This window comes from Maylandia zebra, linkage group LG7, assembly GCF_041146795.1.
Source record: "Maylandia zebra isolate NMK-2024a linkage group LG7, Mzebra_GT3a, whole genome shotgun sequence".
NCBI lineage: Eukaryota > Metazoa > Chordata > Actinopteri > Cichliformes > Cichlidae > Maylandia > Maylandia zebra.
Genome location: NC_135173.1, coordinates 67073481 through 67093158, shown reverse-complemented (window position 1 = coordinate 67093158; position 19678 = coordinate 67073481). Strand labels below are relative to the sequence as shown.

At 41.1% G+C, this 19678-nt stretch overlaps 1 protein-coding gene across 2 annotated transcripts; it reads right to left on the bottom strand.

Moving 5' to 3' along the window:
* Nucleotides 1-305: 305 nt before the first annotated feature.
* LOC106676970 (uridylate-specific endoribonuclease C-like) lies at nt 306-19406 on the bottom strand. 2 transcript variants are annotated; one of them, XM_076886948.1, is made up of 4 exons: nt 19289-19395; nt 19135-19190; nt 444-1353; nt 306-360 (listed from the first exon to the last, which is right to left on the bottom strand). In XM_076886948.1, exons 1-3 carry the CDS (start codon nt 19312-19314, stop codon nt 482-484), a joined length of 954 nt encoding a protein of 317 aa, XP_076743063.1. In that variant the 5' UTR covers nt 19315-19395; the 3' UTR covers nt 306-360; nt 444-481. The 2 variants fall into 2 exon arrangements, with proteins under 2 accessions (XP_076743063.1, XP_076743064.1); XM_076886949.1 differs by lacking the exons at nt 306-360; nt 444-1353; nt 19135-19190 and adding an exon at nt 18435-18882 and having other exon boundaries at nt 19289-19406.
* Nucleotides 19407-19678: the final 272 nt, after the last annotated feature.

Sequence of the window (19678 nt, the reverse complement as noted above, 5' to 3'; positions counted from 1 at the left end):
GACTTTTAAATGGCAGCTCTAGTGAAAGTGAGGGCTAGAGTTGGCTCAAAGACGGGACACTTGATTTTGTGTCAAGCCTGCGATAATTGTGAAATACTGGGCTCAGTTGCATCTCTAGATACAGTTCAAAATGTACATCACCCAAATATTTAGTGAGCTGCAGAGTCAGTGGCTTTTAATATTCGGGCATAGACTTGTTGCTTCTTGCTTGCAAACACATGAATGTCATTAGCTCTAAAGATCAACCTCAACCCAAATGTTCAGCTATTCTTTCAACCTGACAGAAGACGAGAGAAACTGCAGGAGAGCTTTCACACTTTATTTTAGATAAATACAGGAGATCCTTGTTGCACTGTAGAGCTGTGAAGGAGGAAGAAATATGAGGAACAGGTTTTAACCATCAAGAAATGCCATGTTGTAATATCCAAAAACCAGTGACCCACCTGAGCCCTGCGAGTTTGGCTCGTCTCTTCCATCCATGTCAGTCTGAAGCTGACCGATGGAAATTTGGCCAAGGGTCAGAAGATGGATGCTTTACATGACCCCAGTGAGGTCCATGGTAATACCACCAGTAGTCGTTCCACGTAGGATTCATGTGGGAGTTGTAGTAGCCACTGTAAGGGTCGACATATCTCTGAGGATGGCGCGGCCTTGATGGGCGTTCCAGTCCATCTGGCTCCGGAAATGCAGAGACCCGACCAGGGCGGCCTTCGTCACGATGATGATGCTCACGATGATGATGCTCACGATGATGATGCTCACGATGATGATGCTCACGATGATGATGATGCTGCTGCTGCTCGTTGGGGTGCGGCCTTGTATGAGGCGGCACATAAACTTGCGGTCTTTGGTGACCCAAATCAGCTTCCTCAGGCCTGTGTCGATGTCCGCCGTGATGTTCCTGGCGGCGTGGAGAACCTCGTGAAAAGGGAAAGGATAAGCTGAACTGGTAGCCCAGCTTGGAAGCGTCATGGCCATGGCGTCTGCCGGGATTATTAAAACTGTTGTCAATAATAAAGCCGCTTGGTCTGTACCGAGGAGGATTAGCACCATCACGAGACTGAGCAAAAGGAATCCTCAGGCTCAAGTCAAAGCTCCTGGGCTTGGCCACAAGGTGGTTTCTGTGTGCTCGAGGCTGGAGCGGATACGTTTCCATGGGTCTGTGGGCGGGAATATTGGAGCGTGGCTGATACGATCTCGGGGATTGGACTTGGACCTGATCGCGCACATTAGGGTTGATCTTTGGATCTGTCGGCCGCAGAGCCCTCATGTACTGGAAAGGACGAGGACTTCCATACACATCGTGTTCCCCTCTTCCACCCTGCCACGCTCTAGGCTGCACAGGACTTGTGGCTGAGAGAGAACATGGGTAAGAATACAGATTATCAGGTTGAAAACACATGTACATCTTCAGTTTCTCAGTATTGTTTGGATACAACTTCAGTCTTGAGTTTAAACCAGTGTCGTAGACCTTTGCATTCTTATACCTTTTTAACATCAGAGAAGAAATCGCTTAATTTGCTTGATCCACTCAGGCAAAGCATAATATTCATGCATTTTTATACCATCTACAGTTACAATTGTTCTTTTCCAAATTTAACAGGGAAGAACTTGACCTTTTAAAGTGATTACTGGAGTAAAAAGGTAATAAAACACCAGTGAAACAGCCAAGCTTACGATGACTGATTACAATGCGTCGTAAATGCAACCTGTAGAGTTTCCACCTCACTGAATGAAAGTCTGCTGTCACGTTAAAGCAGTGGAGCTCCAAGTGTGCAGCTGTCACATTAGAAATACAGAGCAAGGACGGCAGTGCAATTAACACATCAGTAGATTCGTTTTACTGCAATCTGTTTAAATACCTTTGACTGAATTAAGCCTGCTGATTTGGACATGAGGCATCACAACTTTACCCCAATATCTTTAAAGTCCTGAAAAAGTACACTGAGAGACGTTTAGTGACCAACAGCTTTATCATCTGAAGTGGGGAGTGAAAGAAAAGACTGCCTGGATAACATACTACACAACTTGCACCAGTGTAAATAATAAAAGGACACTCTTAAACCTCTCCTTTCACAGACTTGAATTATTGATGTGCTCTCGATCATATTACAACTTTTACCAAGGCTACTGCATCTCTCGTGTACCTCGTGTGGAACTAACAGTGTCAAAAGGTGAAATGAACTATTTCCTGAAACATTGTACAGCTTAAGCTGCTGCACATACTGATCTCACGCATGGAGGTAAAGCACAAGCAACTAGGGCTAATCTTTTAGGATAGTAAGTTACTGGCTTCATTTGTGGAAGAAGTGCTGTTAGTTATTTCACAGTCACCTGGCATTTGTGCTGTTCACAGAACCACAAGTCCATCGCTGGACCCCCTGTACACAGCTGTAATAACCCCCGCTGACTTCTTTTACTGAGGTTATATTTATCAGTGTTTTATTTCCTGATGTTCTTATGTGTCCTACGTGTTTCAGTCGCCAATTCTGAATTATAACTAACATTAAAAACATGTTTAAGGAGGAGAGAGAGCAAATAAATCTGTTTAACATCTGATCTTTGGGTTTTTGTTCAGTAATCAGCGTGACCTGTGTATAAACGCATAAAAGAGATAACGTTGGTGTTTCCGTCATGTAGTAACTGCTGGCTTTAACTGTACAAAGGTTGTTCGACACTATGAAACACATACAGACTTCATGATGTTCGGCTAATATTTTTATTGTGAATATTAATCATGAGGGTAAACGGCCCTGTACACCACGGAGCGAGGTCAGCATATCCACGATATCCTCAGCTCCATGAGTTAACACAGAGTTTCCCAGCTGACTATCTAACTGCCAACTATTCCAGAGACGTGAAAATATACAGCATAAAGAAAAGTGTAAGAGACTCAGCAGCAGATTAGAATAACAGTTATACATTTAATAAATCACCAAATGAATCCAAGAAACGAGCAAACCTGTTCCGACAATTTGAGTTTGTAACTTTAACCTCAGCCAAACCGATTTGCTCAGTTGTAAATAAAACAGCGAAGTAAACGTGACCCGACAGACAGAACCTGAGTGAATGAAGTCATGCGTTTAACCACTGAGAGCTAAAACTAAGGTGAGGTTTCAAAGCTGTGTGCCGGTGATTGGACATCAGCCGCTGATGAAGCTGCTTCGCCTATAAAGTGCTCTGTAAGGAAACAAGCTCCAGCAGCTCTGGGAAAACACTATATTTACTTATCTTGTGCAGAAAAATGCGCTGACATTGCTTTATATCGAGTACCGGCTGCCCAGTTACTATCACCAGGTAACGTAGGCGTGTTTCTTGAATTAGCAGCAGGTGTTAAACAGCTGACTGATGAGGAGGAGGATGCATGCAGGTAAACTGAGGGTCTGTTGAGCTGATCGCTGGTTTCGTGAGAAAAATGTCAGCTCGTTCTTTATGCTCCTGAACCTGAGGAGCTTGTTTCTCCAGTCTCAGAACCATCTACTGATGTGGTGCCGACACAGGAGAATCTTGGTCCTCAACCTGAAGAGCTTGATTCTCCTGTCTCAGAACCGCTAGTACTCATCATCAGCGGTGATGCAGTCAGCCTCTCTGACCAGATCATATAGACCAGGGGTAGGCAACTCCAGGCCTCGAGTGCTGGTGTCCTGCAGGTTTTAGATGTATCCTTGAACCAACACAGCTGATTCAAATGGCTAAATTACCTCCTCAACATGTCTTGAAGTTCTCCAGGGGGCTGGTAATGAACTAATCATTTGATTCAGGTGTGTTGACCCAGGGTGAGATCTAAAAGACACCGGCCCTCGTAGTTTTAAACCTTGTGATCCACAAAACAGCATAACAGTAAAAGAAGAATTGACTGCGTTACAGTCAGTGCGGGAGCGGCGGTTTTGCTCGTGCGCGATTCATTTGCAGTTTGGACGCACGTGAACATCTCCTGCCCTGATAGCGGCTGGAGGAGGACTATCCTCCGCCTGTGAGCGCTTTGAGAGAAGGCATCTAGAATTGCAAGAATTTTATAATAAAGAATATGACGAAACACTTAAACTGCAAAGAGAAAAGGAAATACAAATGCAGGACAAACTCAAAGCCACACAGAAATTGTACAACGATCTGATAGTCAGGTTTGGTAAAACAAAGTGCAAAAATAAAAAGCTTCTTGAAGAAAAAAAGCAACAGGAAGAAGAAGAACGTATTCTCCGGGACTTTGAGAGAAGGCATCTAGAATTTTGTAATGAAACACCTGAACTGCAAAGAGAAAAGGAAATACTGGAAAAACGATGTTCAAAGATGCAGCGTAGGATTGATGGAATGAAGAGGAAACACTCAGCGGTCATTAAGGAGATGTTGTTGGAGTCCAGTGACTTGAAGAGCCAAATAATTGAAATGCAGGCACAAAAGCAACAACAAGAGAAAATACATGAAGACCTGCAGCGTACGAGTCAAGAAATCCAGAGAAAAAATGAGCTGTTAGAAGAGATGCACAACAAAAAGCAAGAGAGAAATACAGACATGTGCAAGGCAAATCTAATGGAGGAGGCAGCATACAAAGACCTGACAGAAAAGCTTAGAAAAAAACAAGAAACTTTAAAAGAAATGGAGCAAAGATGCCAGCAACTCGAGCAGCAGAATGCAGAAACAAACGATCAGCTGAGAACCCTTATCCTGGAGAACGAGCTCATGGAAAAATACCTGAAAAAGAAGAAAAAAGGCTGGTTCTGCCGCTTATTCAGATGATTTAGCCTCGTCCTCCTCCACCTGTGATCCATCTTACTTTTCACCTCTCCTGTCCCCCCTAACACATATTCTCCACCTTCTTCATCTTTTTTCTTTTTTCACCCTCCCCCCCAACCAGTCCCAGCAGTTGACTGTCCCCTCCTGAGCCTGGTTCTGCTGGAGGTTTCCCTGCCTCGGAACCACCTCCTGATGTGGTGCCGACACAGGAGAATCTTGGTCTTCAACCTGAAGAGCTTGATTGTCCTGTCTCAGAACCATCTCCTGACGTGGCTCCGACTAGTGGTTCATGGCGTCATGGTGCCAAACGCCTACTTAAAATAGGTTTAGGTGTTGCCGCAGTAGGCCTTATTATACCTGCAGCTTACTGGGGCTTTTCAATGCTTAACAGTGATTGCCTATTTAACTCTGTCTATGGCCTCCTTGAGCCATATTGCCACCTTGGTGATGGATTAGTTCCCTTTTAAAGACTAGTAATGATGGACTGCTTTTCATCCACAGTCCAGAAAACCATACGTTGTTCATGTTAGACAACGTGCGCAACATTTAGCTAACTTGTGCTCTCATTTTTCTTTTCTTTTGCCTCTCACCCCCCAACCAGTTGTGACAGATGGCTGCCCCTTCCTGAGCCTGGTTCTGTCAAAGGTTTCTTCCTGTTTAAAGGGAGTTTTTCCTTTCCACTGTGCCTAGTGCTTGCTCACAGGGGATCATTTGATTGTTGGGGTTTAATTTGTTAAAAAACATAACAAATTAGGTGAGGGGTTCACATAATAGAGAGCACGACAAAAACTACAAATTTTTAAAAATTTTGTTAGTTGCAAATCAAAATAAAGACAACAATTTCTGAAAAACATCTCTTACGGCTCTGTTTATTTGCTTAAATGAACACTTGTATTTTTTGTCATAGAAGAATATATACATTGTCTTAAATATCTAATAATTTTAAATTTAGCCCTGCACTCCATGAGATAAACTGAGATGAGATAAACTGTGGCACAGACGGCTGTCGGCCTGGCGAGGGAGAGTTCCTCTTCAACCTCCAGACGGAACCCAGTTTGTTACTCGCAGCATCGCAAAATTAGACACAGCAATTTCTTAGAGTCTGGTTTAAGTCCTGAAATGACATCTCCTTACCTGTCACGGTTCTGGGTCAGTTTGAGCCAGTATTTTGAGTTGTTATGTTTTGGTGTGTTTTTGCATTATGGATTGTTTTCTTATTCTCTTGTGGTGCTTTTGTTGGTTATGAGGATGATGATTATTAATCTATGTTTTAGTTATTCTTGTTTAGGGATTAGTTCTTAGGTTTTGTGTTCTCATGTTTTTTGCTGGTTTAGTTCAGTGTCTAGTCTGTCTCTCTCTGTCCAGTCCGTGTCTTAGTTTAGTGTTAGTTTAGTGTGTATTGTTTCCCTGTTTCCTGTTTTCCATTCCCTGATTACTTCCCTGTGTATATTAGCCCTGTGTTTGCCCTTGCTCAGTGCCGCATCGTACCGTCGGATGTGTGTTTTATACTGTGGTCAATATTTTCGTGTTCACTACCCTTGTTCAGTTCATGTTTTAATTTCTCCAGCAATAAAGCTGAGGTTTTGAGTTACAATTCTGTGTTTGAGTCCTGCATTTGGATCCTCATCTCCGCCTGCCCGCACACAGAACCCTCTATTTAAAATCCAACTCTTACCTGAACTCTGCTGCCTTTCTGTCTCTCTTGCTGCCTTGTAACGCACCATCCCCCTTTTGACATTAGATAATGGTAAATCAAACCTGCACTGCAGAGAGGTTGGCATGACAGGAAGTCGAGATGATAACGATAGACCAGCCTTCAAACTAAGACGCGTGATGTATAAAAGTCTTTCTACTGAGTAAAGGACAGTTTGAGTGTCCTGCTGGCACCATGCACTGTCTTCACAAGTTTCTTCTTTGTTTTCTACCATGTCTACAAGGCATCAGTGTGAACATCAAATATACCTGATTTATCTTACGGCTGTAAACGGCACACTAACTTTATCATCTTCTTTTTTTTTAATTTACCAGAGTTTTCAACAGGAATTTTTCATGGAACAAAAGCTCCGGACAACTCGATACCCTACATGGGATCAGTTCAGAATAACAAGGGTCAACATGTCTGTGGAGAATTCCTCATCACTGAAGACTTTGTGCTCACTGCTGCACACTGTGACCGGTTGTGAGTTAGATTTCCTGTTCATGAAGTTCATCCAAAAACAAACTTTTTCAAACTTGTGTTTATTGATCAGATCACTCCAAGTTATTGATAAGGCAGATGTTATTTCGAGGGAAAATAAAACACAATTAAGTGCAATAGCATCAAATAAAAATGACCTTTGACTTCTGACAGCCGTTGGTTACAGCAATGCTGACATTAACCTGCTTGTGACGATTGCCTAATGAGAAATAAAGATATCAGTTTAAAATTGTTGACATTTTTAATTCCCTCTCAATGATTACTCACACAGTGACCGCACACACTGATCATCCCAAAGTAAAGATTGAGAGAAAATGAAATCCATGAAGGATACAAAAACACTGAACATGCTAATGACATCATTGAAAGCAGCATCAGTTTCATGTGATGTATTTGTAGAATAATTATATTTTTAAAAGAGTTTTTACATGAAAATGTGTTTCTATTTTTTACTTCATGTTGTGTCTCCAGTTGTGTGTGAACGTTCGATTAGTTCACAGAGTACAAACAATTCAGCCTCCACGTGCTGAAATAAACCTAAAAGAAAATCAAGTGTGTCAGGTGGCTGGATGGGGAAAAACTGAAACTGATGGCGAACCTGTTGATGAGCCGACGGTGGTGGACGTGTCTGCCATTGAACCAAAGGTCTGTAAGAAACACTGGCCTGGTCTTCCTGCCGGTGTTTCCTGTGCAGGTGGATATGGAACAACCAAAGGATTCTGTCAGGTATGTTTTCTGTGATTTCAGTGGAAACTTGGGTTCTGTTGACAAATGTATATATAAAAAAAAAAGAATATAATCTGACATATTAAAATCCTCACAGGGTGAGGTAATACCAGGATGCTCTGTAGAATCCTGACCACTTTGTCATGGGAATTGATCCGCTGCTGACCGCAAGGCACTGCAGTGGAGACGTTTGACTTCAGATGTTTGGTGTAAAACCAAAGCTCTCAGGAGAATTCTCGAATACTGTAACTCTACATGAGTACAGTAATGGACAGTGTTGGTCAAGTTACTTGAAAAAAGTAATCAGTAACTAATTACTGATTACTCCCCCCAAAAAGTAATCCCGTTACTTTACTGATTACTTATTTTCAAAAGTAATTAATTACTTAGTTACTTAGTTACTTAGTTACTTTTTAAAAACACGATTTACAACCTGAAGAGGTGATAAAGTGATAGATCTTTCAGCCCAATTCTACTTTTTCTACATAATCCATCATACAAAATGTAATCAAATGGAAAAGTCTCTTTTTTTAACTTGTTTTATCAGTTTTAATCTTTTAACTTTATGCATCAAGCAAAACATTTAATTATATGCAACATTCTCTGACTTGAATAAATTAGTTTAACATTTAAACCTATTTTCTACACATTCCAGCACATAAAATAAAATATTTTTTGTGTTTTCACTCACTCTTTCAAACAGATGCAAGTAAAACACAGCAGAAAATAAATAAAGTCAAAGACTCAGCGGTCCTTTTGCTCTATTTTCACCTGTAAAGCAGGAGCAGGGTAGGCGGAGGGTTACCCTGGTGTAGGTGTGCTGCGGTCAGTTGAAGAATCCGCGCGAGTGTCTCTGTGAGTTTCCCATTACGTCGTAGCTACTCGGTGCTTGTTGGAAGTTTAGGGTTTTTTTTCGCTGTAAAAAGAAGTTTTCTTCCCACGCACGATGGACGCTAATGTTTTTGTCACTTTTTATGGAATCAAACTCAAAGTAAGGTCAGTACTTCCACGCTTTAAACGCTGCACGCTCATACTCTCTCCCGCACTCAATATATTATCCATTGTTGATCTGCACACAGCTGCTGTCACCAACGTCGCTTACGTCACTGTCATGAGACATTCTCGCAAAAAAAATCTCGGTTTTAGTAACGCAGTAACGCAGCGTTCCTACGGGAAAGTAACGGTAATCTAATTACCGATTTTGCAATAGTAATCCCTTACTTTACTCGTTACTTGAAAAAAGTAATCAGATTACAGTAACGCGTTACAAGTAACGCGTTACTGCCCATCTCTGGTAATGGAGTATTTTTACTTTGTCGCATCATTGATTAACATAATTCAACGTTTTAACATAATTTATTTTAAAAGAATTTTGTCTGTGTGCGTGATGCTGTGCGAAGCGTCCTGCATTAGAAACAATGGAAAACTATCCACGTCTCTCATTTTCAGCGTCTCGTTTGATTTTTGATGCAGTACGCTCATTTGGCCACACAGCGGCGCTGCTGACTTGTTAAATAGCTCAGCAGAAACATTTCAAATTTTATTCAGCATTCGTTTCGTGTCTTATTATGAAAACGCCTCATGCGTGACCTCATCAGAAGCTCAAATGCTATTACGGCAGCCATAAGTGACGCCCATATCAGGAGCGACCAGTTTCTGGTCAGGCTCTGGTGTGCTGGATTCAAAAGCCAGCCAGCCCTCATAGAACCCCATGTTAAAAAGTTCAGTTTCTCAGCATCAAGCTAAAGTAAGGGTTTTGTTCTGAATCAACATTAACGTTTAAGAGATGGATGGACTAAAAAATATGGACCATGGAAGAAAATTGAGAACAGTTAAAACATTTATTTTATCTTAAAATATCTGAATAACTGGAGCTGCTTTTATTTGCACTCATTTATCAAAAAAGAGGAAACACATTAGCAGAGGAAAAGTCATTTTCAAAGCATTTTAAACAATGAAAAGTCCTTGTGAAATCTGAGGTAACATACAACTAAACCATCGGAAAATTAAATTGATGACTGCTCACTATACGGCTGAATGTATCAAATGCTTCAATGATAAATAAAAAAAAAAAGACAGAATTTATGAACTCAAGGATAATCATACATATAACAATTACAGCTGTAACCATTAGTACACACATCAAGTTCAAATGATGTCCATTTCAAAGTAATTGCTGGAAAGGACATTGTCGAACCCGGTACAAAATTCAGGATAAGAACTGTAAGTAAATGGCACTTCAAGGGTAGCTCCACAAGTATGAGCAACAGGCCTTCTGTTGAGCCCAGTTTCAGCATTAAAGCACACACAAATTTTGTCAACACAGATCACAGAAGATCCTGTGCAGAAGTGCAGGATTTTTTCAGCTTTGGTTCATCAGTGTTTTTGACATAACGCTGAAGATGGTTAAAGGTTGTCTGTTCTCCCTGAGACAGTATCAATTTTGTTGTTTCAAATAGCTGCACTACTCTTTTGCCTGTGGCCTTCTTTGTCTCATACAGAGACAACACACTTTCCATGTCTGACAGTTTCAGCTGCAGACGTGCCATGGGTGTGGAGAAGCAATCCATTATATACTTTGGCTCTTGGAGAATGGCCTTATGAGCCATTGTTTCAATGGCAGGATGCATGTTGTTCTTAGGTGATGGGAAGTGGGAACCCATCCTTGTAGAAAAGGTGAAGCAGGTCCTCTTCATCATTTTCATCCAATGTGCCTTTTAGAACTTTCTCAACAGCTGATCTCTCAACAGGAGGGAGATAGTTGAGAAACGATGTACGGTAATCAGAATGTCTACATCAACTGATGCCTTTTGACAGCCTCACAGGAAAGACACCATGATCTAGTAAGCCTTTTCACCCATATCTGCCCAACTGCTTGCCTTTTAGCCTCACAAACGTCTGGCCTCAGCCTTGGAACTCGTTCAGTTTCACCTTCACACTGTTCCAAAAATTGCTCCCAAAATGCAGTGTAAACCTCCCTTGACACCCCAGCGTCATCAACAGCATTTTCATTTACAAAGTTCAACTTTAAAGTCACATTCATTATGCTACTGTCCATAAATACAGTCAAAAGATCATCAACAACCTTTATCCTGCCAATTGATACACGTAGGGGGCTCTGTGGATCTCCTGAATTTGATGGGGAAAGTTGGTTGCTTGAATCTAAAGGCAAACCTTGTGCGATGATATTCAGTCCATGGTCCTGGGTACAAGAAAAAACATGCACTTTCCATAAGAAATGTAAATGAATTATACAGATTCTAAAATATCAATGTTCTAAATATGTTTGAAATTTATTTGTGCAAGTACTGCAATAATTGACAGCAGACACATTAACCCTTCAAGTTCATGAGACTCTTCTTCAATCTTTTACCTTAGCCTATTAAAAATCATGAATGTTCTTAAAAAGTCTACAAAATATGTCAATAGATTTTAAGACATTGAAAAAAGATACACCTCTTTATTTTCAGCCTACATGTCTCACTTACAAGAGTAAAAGGATGTATTACAGTGGCGTCCACGTTACCATGGTAACGGCACAGCCAGATAACTTTATGAAATTTCAAAACATATGTGCACTTAACCAGTTATGTTAATTAACCTGAACATATTTACAAGAGTTAACATTAAAGGCTTGCATATACAACAAGTGTTTTTCAACAAGTTACTCGCCTTCTCAACCCCGGTGTTTTATGCTGTCTTGTTCTTTGACTTACGGAATTTTATACGTAGGGGAGACCGGGGATAGTTGTAACGTGGGTCAGTTGTAACACTTCCAATTTCTCCAATCAGGGCTAAGTTTCAAATGATGTGACTCATCCTGTGCACGCCCAACTCAGTTCTGCTATCACATGTGAAAAATCAGCACATTTTGTCAAACACAAACAATTTAACACGAAAAAAAGTAATTTGTATGGCAAAAAGTAAGTTTTTCTACTTTATTTCAATTTCTAGTAGCATTATCTGCTTTGCAGTTAAACTCATCAAACTTAAATTATGTTATTTGTATGTCTATGGGGATATATTCTGTGTAAGTCTTTAGTGCTAGTGTTTTAGCCGTTGGCTGTAATGTTAGCTAGTTCATGGCTATAGGAGTCTGGGTCAGTTGTAACAGCAACAGTCTGGGTCAGTTGTAACAATAATGCAGATGTTACAACTTACCACACTATTACTTTAACTTATATTAAACAAGTTGGGGCAATGACATCAGCAGAGAGAGGTTCACTGGTCACATTTGTATATGCGGTTAATGCCATTGGCAACACAATTCCTCCACTGTTTGTGTTCCCACACATACATTATGCAGACCACTGTGTCAGAGATGGACCAGTAGGAAGTACTGGTAGTGGAAATAAATCAGGATGGGTGCACGAAACAGATTTCCTCATCTTTCTGAAGAACTTTGCAAACCACACCAAGGTAAGCCAGGATAAAAAGTAATGGAATTGCGATGCTGGTGCACAGCTACATTTTTTCAGCTTCATTGTTATGTTCAAAATTGGTGCAAGAGTTGTAGGTTATAATGCCCACTGAGCCAATGAGGCCAACCTCGAGGAAGACCAACCAAAATTAATGAAATATTCAGTTGCAGAAAATTCCATAACTTGTCTTTTTTGGGGGGTTGGAATATGTTCAAAAGCTAGATTTCTGCATTCTGCCACACACACACAGCTACATAAATGGCTCTAAGTGCATTCATGTGTTGAATAAACAAAGATTACATGTTAATGTTTTGTTAGTACCCTTATTTCATTGTGTTACATTTCACCCCAGGATATGTTACAACTAACCCAGACTATGGGGTTAATTGTAACATTTCACTCTTTGTGTTTGAGGCCATACCATGCAATGGGTAATTGTGCTGCAGAGAAAATAGCTGCACTATTTAATACTTGAGACATGTAAATACTTTGCATTACATTTTGAATCCACTACCTTAAAAGAGCTCCAATTTACAGACAGAAATGTCAAAAATGTTACAACTATCCCCGGTCTCCCCTACTTTGTCTTGATGCATGTGTATGATGTCCTCTTGTGGGACCTCTCTTGACCGCAGTAAATGTTCTAAATCCTCCTCCATTTCTGCTCCGTACCGTACCGCACCCTTCAACAGAACCGCCATCAAAAAGTAGCAGGATCTTTTGCGGACGCTCGCAAAACTTTTGCAAGATCCCGAGTAACTTTTGCGAGCGCTCGCAAAAGTTCTTCTCATTTTTTTCTCCCATGTCCCTTGCGGGGCTCCGTACTGTACCATACGAATAATATGACCGACCATACAGCAAACATTTGCTTGGCCTGCTAATGTGACGCCTCGACCAAAAATCCTGGCCACGCCCCCTGCTGTGACATCACGTTCCAAAGAATCAAAGGATCAAAGGCTCAAAGAGCGCTGACGTCAAATTCGCAGCCACGAAAGTCTATAAATACCCCCTCTTCACCGTTGCAAACACAGTTTCACTTGGAACATTTTCAGAAACAGCGAGTTGTGTTTAGCAAACCAGAAACCTTTCAGAAAGGGACTATTTTAAAGTTAAATAATTAAGCACACGTATTTTTCTTTCGACACGTTGCATTAAGCTTTTAAAGAAATGTCACGAGAAATAGTCAATAATTCACAGTCTGACAGAGCGATTCCAGCGGAATCAATCGAACTATGTGGGTTAGTGGAGAGAGAAATATCGGAGCCTAGGGACCTTCAAATGAAAATACAAGAACTCCAGTTGGAGTTAAGCACCCTAAAGCGCGAAAAGAAATATTACAAAAAGAATTACTATCGCTTTAAAAATGAGCGTGAACAAATGAGTACAGATGTGCATGACAGGAATGTCCACTTTAGGGAAAGCATGGTTGAGCTTGAAGAAGTGACTCAACAGTCAGATAACATCCAAGCTCTAATTGTTGCAGAGAATAAAAATTTGCAAGCAGAGGTTAGAACCTTTCGGATGATGCTCCATGAATTTCAGGAAAAGGAAGCATCTCTGCTTGAGCAGAACAGCAACATTGTTGCTGAGTTGTCTCAGATTGAAAGGGAGAGAAATGAACAGAAGAAAGAGAACGCACATCTCAAGGAAGCGTTAGTGAGACTTGAGCACCAAGTGGGAGAAGCTCACCATAAAATATCAAAAAAAAGAAGAGATAATAGAAAAACAGAATAGAGAAATAGATCACAAGACTGAACAGATAGTTGAGCTGAAAAAAGAAATCTGTACTCTTCAGCGTCGGGTGAGACAGGCTCTGGATGACAAACAGTCACAGGTGGAATCTCTGGAGGCTAAATTGCAGGAACAGGTTAAAACTGTTCAAATGATGCACTGTGACTTTCAGGAAAAGGAAGAATATCTCCTTAAGGAGAACAGCAGCATTGCTGCTGAGATAAACAAATTAAAAACAGCGAACACAAATCTCAAGAAACGTTTACAAAATCTTGAGTATCAAGAAAAGACAACAGAAAGTCTGACACTGCAAATATTTTGGCTGAAAGAAAAAGTCAAAGAGCAAAATTTCAAGATTGTTCATAACGAAGATCTCATAGATGAACTTTATGAACATCTTAAAATGAAAAGAGAAATAATTAATAATCTTAAGGATGAGCTGAGAAGGGAGGAGGAAGAAGAAATATTAGCTGCTGTTCACAACATCACTGGTGAACCTCTGCAGCTGGAGAATCTTGCTCCTGAACCCGAGGAGCTTTTTTTTCCTGCCTTGGAACCACCTCCTGATGTGGTCCCGACACAGGAGAATCTTGGTCTTCAACCTGAAGAGCTTGATTGTCCTGTCTCAGAACCATCTCCTGACGTGGCTCCGACTAGTGGTTCATGGCGTCATGGTGCCAAACGCCTACTTAAAATAGGTTTAGGTGTTGCCGCAGTAGGCCTTATTATACCTGCAGCTTACTGGGGCTTTTCAATGCTTAACAGTGATTGCCTATTTAACTCTGTCTATGGCCTCCTTGAGCCATATTGCCACCTTGGTGATGGATTAGTTCCCTTTTAAAGACTAGTAATGATGGACTGCTTTTCATCCACAGTCCAGAAAACCATACGTTGTTCATGTTAGACAACGTGCGCAACATTTAGCTAACTTGTGCTCTCATTTTTCTTTTCTTTTGCCTCTCACCCCCCAACCAGTTGTGACAGATGGCTGCCCCTTCCTGAGCCTGGTTCTGTCAAAGGTTTCTTCCTGTTTAAAGGGAGTTTTTCCTTTCCACTGTGCCTAGTGCTTGCTCACAGGGGATCATTTGATTGTTGGGGTTTAATTTGTTAAAAAACATAACAAATTAGGTGAGGGGTTCACATAATAGAGAGCACGACAAAAACTACAAATTTTTAAAAAATTTTGTTAGTTGCAAATCAAAATAAAGACAACAATTTCTGAAAAACATCTCTTACGGCTCTGTTTATTTGCTTAAATGAACACTTGTATTTTTTGTCATAGAAGAATATATACATTGTCTTAAATATCTAATAATTTTAAATTTAGCCCTGCACTCCATGAGATAAACTGAGATGAGATAAACTGTGGCACAGACGGCTGTCGGCCTGGCGAGGGAGAGTTCCTCTTCAACCTCCAGACGGAACCCAGTTTGTTACTCGCAGCATCGCAAAATTAGACACAGCAATTTCTTAGAGTCTGGTTTAAGTCCTGAAATGACATCTCCTTACCTGTCACGGTTCTGGGTCAGTTTGAGCCAGTATTTTGAGTTGTTATGTTTTGGTGTGTTTTTGCATTATGGATTGTTTTCTTATTCTCTTGTGGTGCTTTTGTTGGTCTCTCAATATTGCTCTCCCTGAGAACCCTGTGCAGCCCACAGCTAGGTTTAAGGTATTCCCAGGTATTAGAATACTACATATTTAAGTATAGTGACATAGGTAAGTTGATTAGGGTGACCAACCGTCCTCTTTTCCCCGGACATGTCCACTTTTCACATTCCATCCGGAGCGTCTGGGGTGATTTTTGAGATTGATAAAAATGTCCGGGTTTTCCTATCCGGTCTTTAAGTCTGACGTCATTGCCCATGTCTGGGCCCAAACTCCGCTGCAAGTCCCTTAGTCAAATGATCACTGCAGCATTACTGAGAGTTAGAAACTGTCTAAATTCTCTCATCTGTAATAAAATGATCAGTGTGGCTGTTCTACCAGGTGTAACAATTAAGTTTAACATCCAGACATCCATGAAAACACAATTTATGATATTTAACGGAGTTAGAAGTTAGCAGGGAGTTAGCTCGCTAGCGGCCATCTAAATATAATATACCATGTTCTGACTGAGCAATTTATGAAACAAATTAAAACGTACAGCTCTGCTATCACTTCCAACATAAATGAAGACAGAAAACTAAACAGCAGCAACGTTTGTAGGGCTACTGAGGTTGGGCTAGCTGGTATATAATGATGTGCTACGTTATCGCTAGCGCAACAAAGCTATATTAACATAACATAAACAGTAAAGCTGGAGGAGGAACGCTAACGAACGGAAACCTTTTTTCCCACTCGATAAAAGTTAATGTGAGGGTTCCCAATGATTAGGGGCAAATGCAATCCCATGGCAGGATGCTGTAAATGGACCAAACAGGAAAACCACTGAGATAATCCATCCACAATACGAAGTTAGTCATTAATATACTGCTGCATGGGCTGGGCTGTAGTTACATCTTAAGGGTTTAAAAACTGAGCTTTAAAATGATTAGTAGTAGCCTAATAAAAACTGAGAGAAGCCAACAGTGATCACTGACTGTTTTAGAGGCTTGTTGAGATTAAATAGAACAAGATAGAAAGCATTAAAACATGATAAAAACACATCAGCTTTATTAAATGCAGACCACTTTGGGCCCAGAAACAGGATTCATCACGTCATCACTCAAAGACTGGATAGTCCGACAGCAATTGCATTTATCTGCATCCCCTCATTTCAGTACACAGAAAAGGCAACAGCCAATGTACTAGACCACCTTGTGGCCTTGGGAATGTTGATCAGTTGAGAGAAGAGCTTCTTACATCCAGCGTAGCAGGCCAAGTACAACCCTCCAAAGTCAAAGGTTGTAATTTGTCACTATATAAAAAAAATGGAATTGAAAATTTCATCAAAGCAGTTCATTAAAGAAAACAGGAGAGCGATAGAGAGATAGAGTAAATATGAAGTTAGGTGAAATAAGATCTGGATTAGGCAGCTGGTTCAGAAATAACTCCAATAAGGAAGAAAGAAAACATTGTAAAGGTGTGCAGGCTGTTCGCTTACAGAGAGTTGCAGAGTGAAGGGGAACGTGCTGTCCCAGTTTGTCATTTCTGACATATTGTTTTTTCTAGTGTTCAATTTGGAGACCGTGCATAAACATGCACCCAGTGCAAATAGTTTTCCATGATTTATGAATAAAAACAAACTTGCTGTTTATTTGTTTGTTTTCCCTTTTTAACTGGAAAAATGGAAGTTGTTGCCCTCCTGAAGGTAACAGAACACACCAGCCCTTACACACTCTGATAAATTTTAATGCTTCTTGATTAAAATGTGTTTCAAGTATGGGAGAAACGAATGGGTATACAGTAACGGTGTGCTGAACTCACTGTCATGTTTAACCCTAGAACACTGTCACTATAAAGAGTAACACCATCACTAACATCAGAAATATATCAAATTATGACAAAAAATTAGAGTGGTCTTCTTTTGTTTTCAACTGTGGTATTTTCAACATGTCTAACAAAACAAATGTCATGGGGGGACCCTAAAGAAATGCTCCAAAGTTACTGAAAAATTAGGAATATGAGAATAAAAAATTCCTAAACAAAAAATAATGACACTGGAAAGTTGGGGTTTGACCTGCCCTTCCAGGGACATTTGAGACTTCCCTGGTGAAGGCACAGCTGTTCTACATGCGAACAGCTGCAGGAGAGAGAAACAAGAAATGGCATTTTTGAGTGGGTGAAAATGATCAATTGACTAAAATATTTTCTTCACCCTATGAATTCCCCTGGTAATCACCACTTTGTGATATTTATCCATAAGCACTGCCCTAAATAAGGATAACATGGAAATTCTAGGACCACTCTTACATGCTGTCAGTACACGCAGGGTAATAATGGCATGGACACACTTCCTGTCCAAGCCTGCGGGGCAGTCAGCACACCTCACTAAGGGAATACTACTTTCTTCTACTGCTGGTCCTGCCTTACCTGCAAGAGTGACAAGGGTAGGGATGTCGAGGATGCTACAGATCAGGACTGTGAGTTGACGTGTCAGATTTGAAGAGGGAAGCCTCTGCCAATGGTTTGATAAGTGTCGGTGCCAAAGCCTGCATATAATGCCTCCTCTGCATTTGGTTGTCACCTCTCTTCACTGCATTCTTATTGTGAATGGTCCACGAGTTCACACCAACAATGATCATGCCATAGAAGACGCAAAGGGGCCATTTCTTGTTTTTTCTTCCACAGCCATATGAGTGCACATCTGGTCAAAAGTATCAACACCACCTTTGCTTGGTTTTAAAATCCAATAATTTCAGGTTTTCAGTGGGTCCTATGCTTGGTTGTATGTGCATGGATGACAGGAGCAGGACAACCTTCTTTTTTGAAGCCTCATCAGGGAGGAAGGACACATGATTTTCTTTACTTTTCATCACTTGCGGGATCTCGCTTTTGTTCGCTTTTACTGTCCCCACAAGGGTCATGCCACAGTTCTATGTTCTATATATATATATATTACATTGAATAAATGTAAATGCCTAGAAAGACTTGTTTTCTTAAAAAAAAAAAAAAAAAAAAAAAAAAAAAACACCTGTGCAAAATAAAAATGTTGAACTCCAAAGTAACATTTTATTGAAAGCTACTGAGGTCACAGTGATCTTGAAATACATGTAAATGTCCTTTGCAGTACATTAGGCAGGTCAGTTCCTTATCAATGAGGCCACGTATTGCTGAACAAAGATTAGTTTTTATCAGAAGTGAATAAAATGATGGATCACATCAGTGCGCGTGCTGCCTGACATGTCTGCCGTTGCTGCTGAGCAGTTTGGGGTACGCCGTCCCGAGTGAGCGCCCGTGTCTGATCACCACCAGCTCCATCTGACACTGGTCAATGTTGACCACAACTGTGGTGCTTCTCTCCGTGTTCATGAGGAAGACGATGGTGAAGACGGCCATCTCAAACTCGGGGCTGGTGCCGATGAAGGCACTGCCAACGGGCTTCACCACACCGTGCCAGCTGAACTGGAGGTTGAGAACGTGGTCATCTTGATCAGGCTGTGACAAAAGCATGAACATTAATGGTTATGTTACCAGCGAAGGAAATGAGAAAGTCTGACTGGGTACCCGGGAGGGTACCCAGTCAGACTTTCTCCCTAAATCTCCAACATAAGTCTGTAGAATAATGAATAAAGTATTTTCTAAAGGGATGCTGCAGACTGTGGGTGCAGGCATGACTTCACTGGAGTCTTCACGTCAGACAGCAAGTTATCATTTCATAAATCATTGGCACGGGTTCAGCATGCTCACCTCCTGGAAAGGCTGAGGAGTAGTTCACATCACTCAAAACATAAAGCAGTAAAAACCTGTCAAACAGCACAAATACAGTAAAGATAAAACCAGACAAAGGTCCACATCTGAGTACAGGAAGTGTAGATCATGAAAGCACATTTAAACGTGGTACCTTGCAATGAGCAACCGAGCAGCCATGACTGCTGCAGCTGCACTCGCTGTGTCCTCCAACCGGACTGTGCATGCAGTCGTGCCCTGTCAGCTACTCCAGCCAAACACCAGTGTGCTTCTGAGTCAAGTGTTCAGGACATGCTGCTGTCTTTATAGGTCCTTCCTACTGCAGGTGTTTCCAATTAGCCTGTTTTAATGAGAAGTTGAACTGAGGTACCCAACAGGTCAACCTCCCTCCCCCATACAAGTGTGAGGGAGACACACACAGGCAGCCTCACGCAAGTGTGACCACTAGATGTGATTGCTCCAGCAGAGAGCACTTGCCTGTCTTCTGCAGAGGATATGATGCATTACAGCAGAGGGTTTTCTGCTCAGCTGCTCTCTCCTTTTA

What these genes read in the sequence shown, in the direction of transcription:
- LOC106676970 (XM_076886948.1), bottom strand. Translation starts at nt 19,314, where the DNA reads ATGGCTGCTCGGTTGCTCATTGCAAG. An exon ending in GCTCGGTTGCTCATTGCAAG is followed by an intron (nt 19,191 to 19,288) that starts GTACCACGTTTA and finishes GCTGTTTGACAG; the next exon opens with GTTTTTACTGCTTTATGTTT. An exon ending in CTCCTCAGCCTTTCCAGGAG is followed by an intron (nt 1,354 to 19,134) that starts GTGAGCATGCTG and finishes GTTCTCTCTCAG; the next exon opens with CCACAAGTCCTGTGCAGCCT.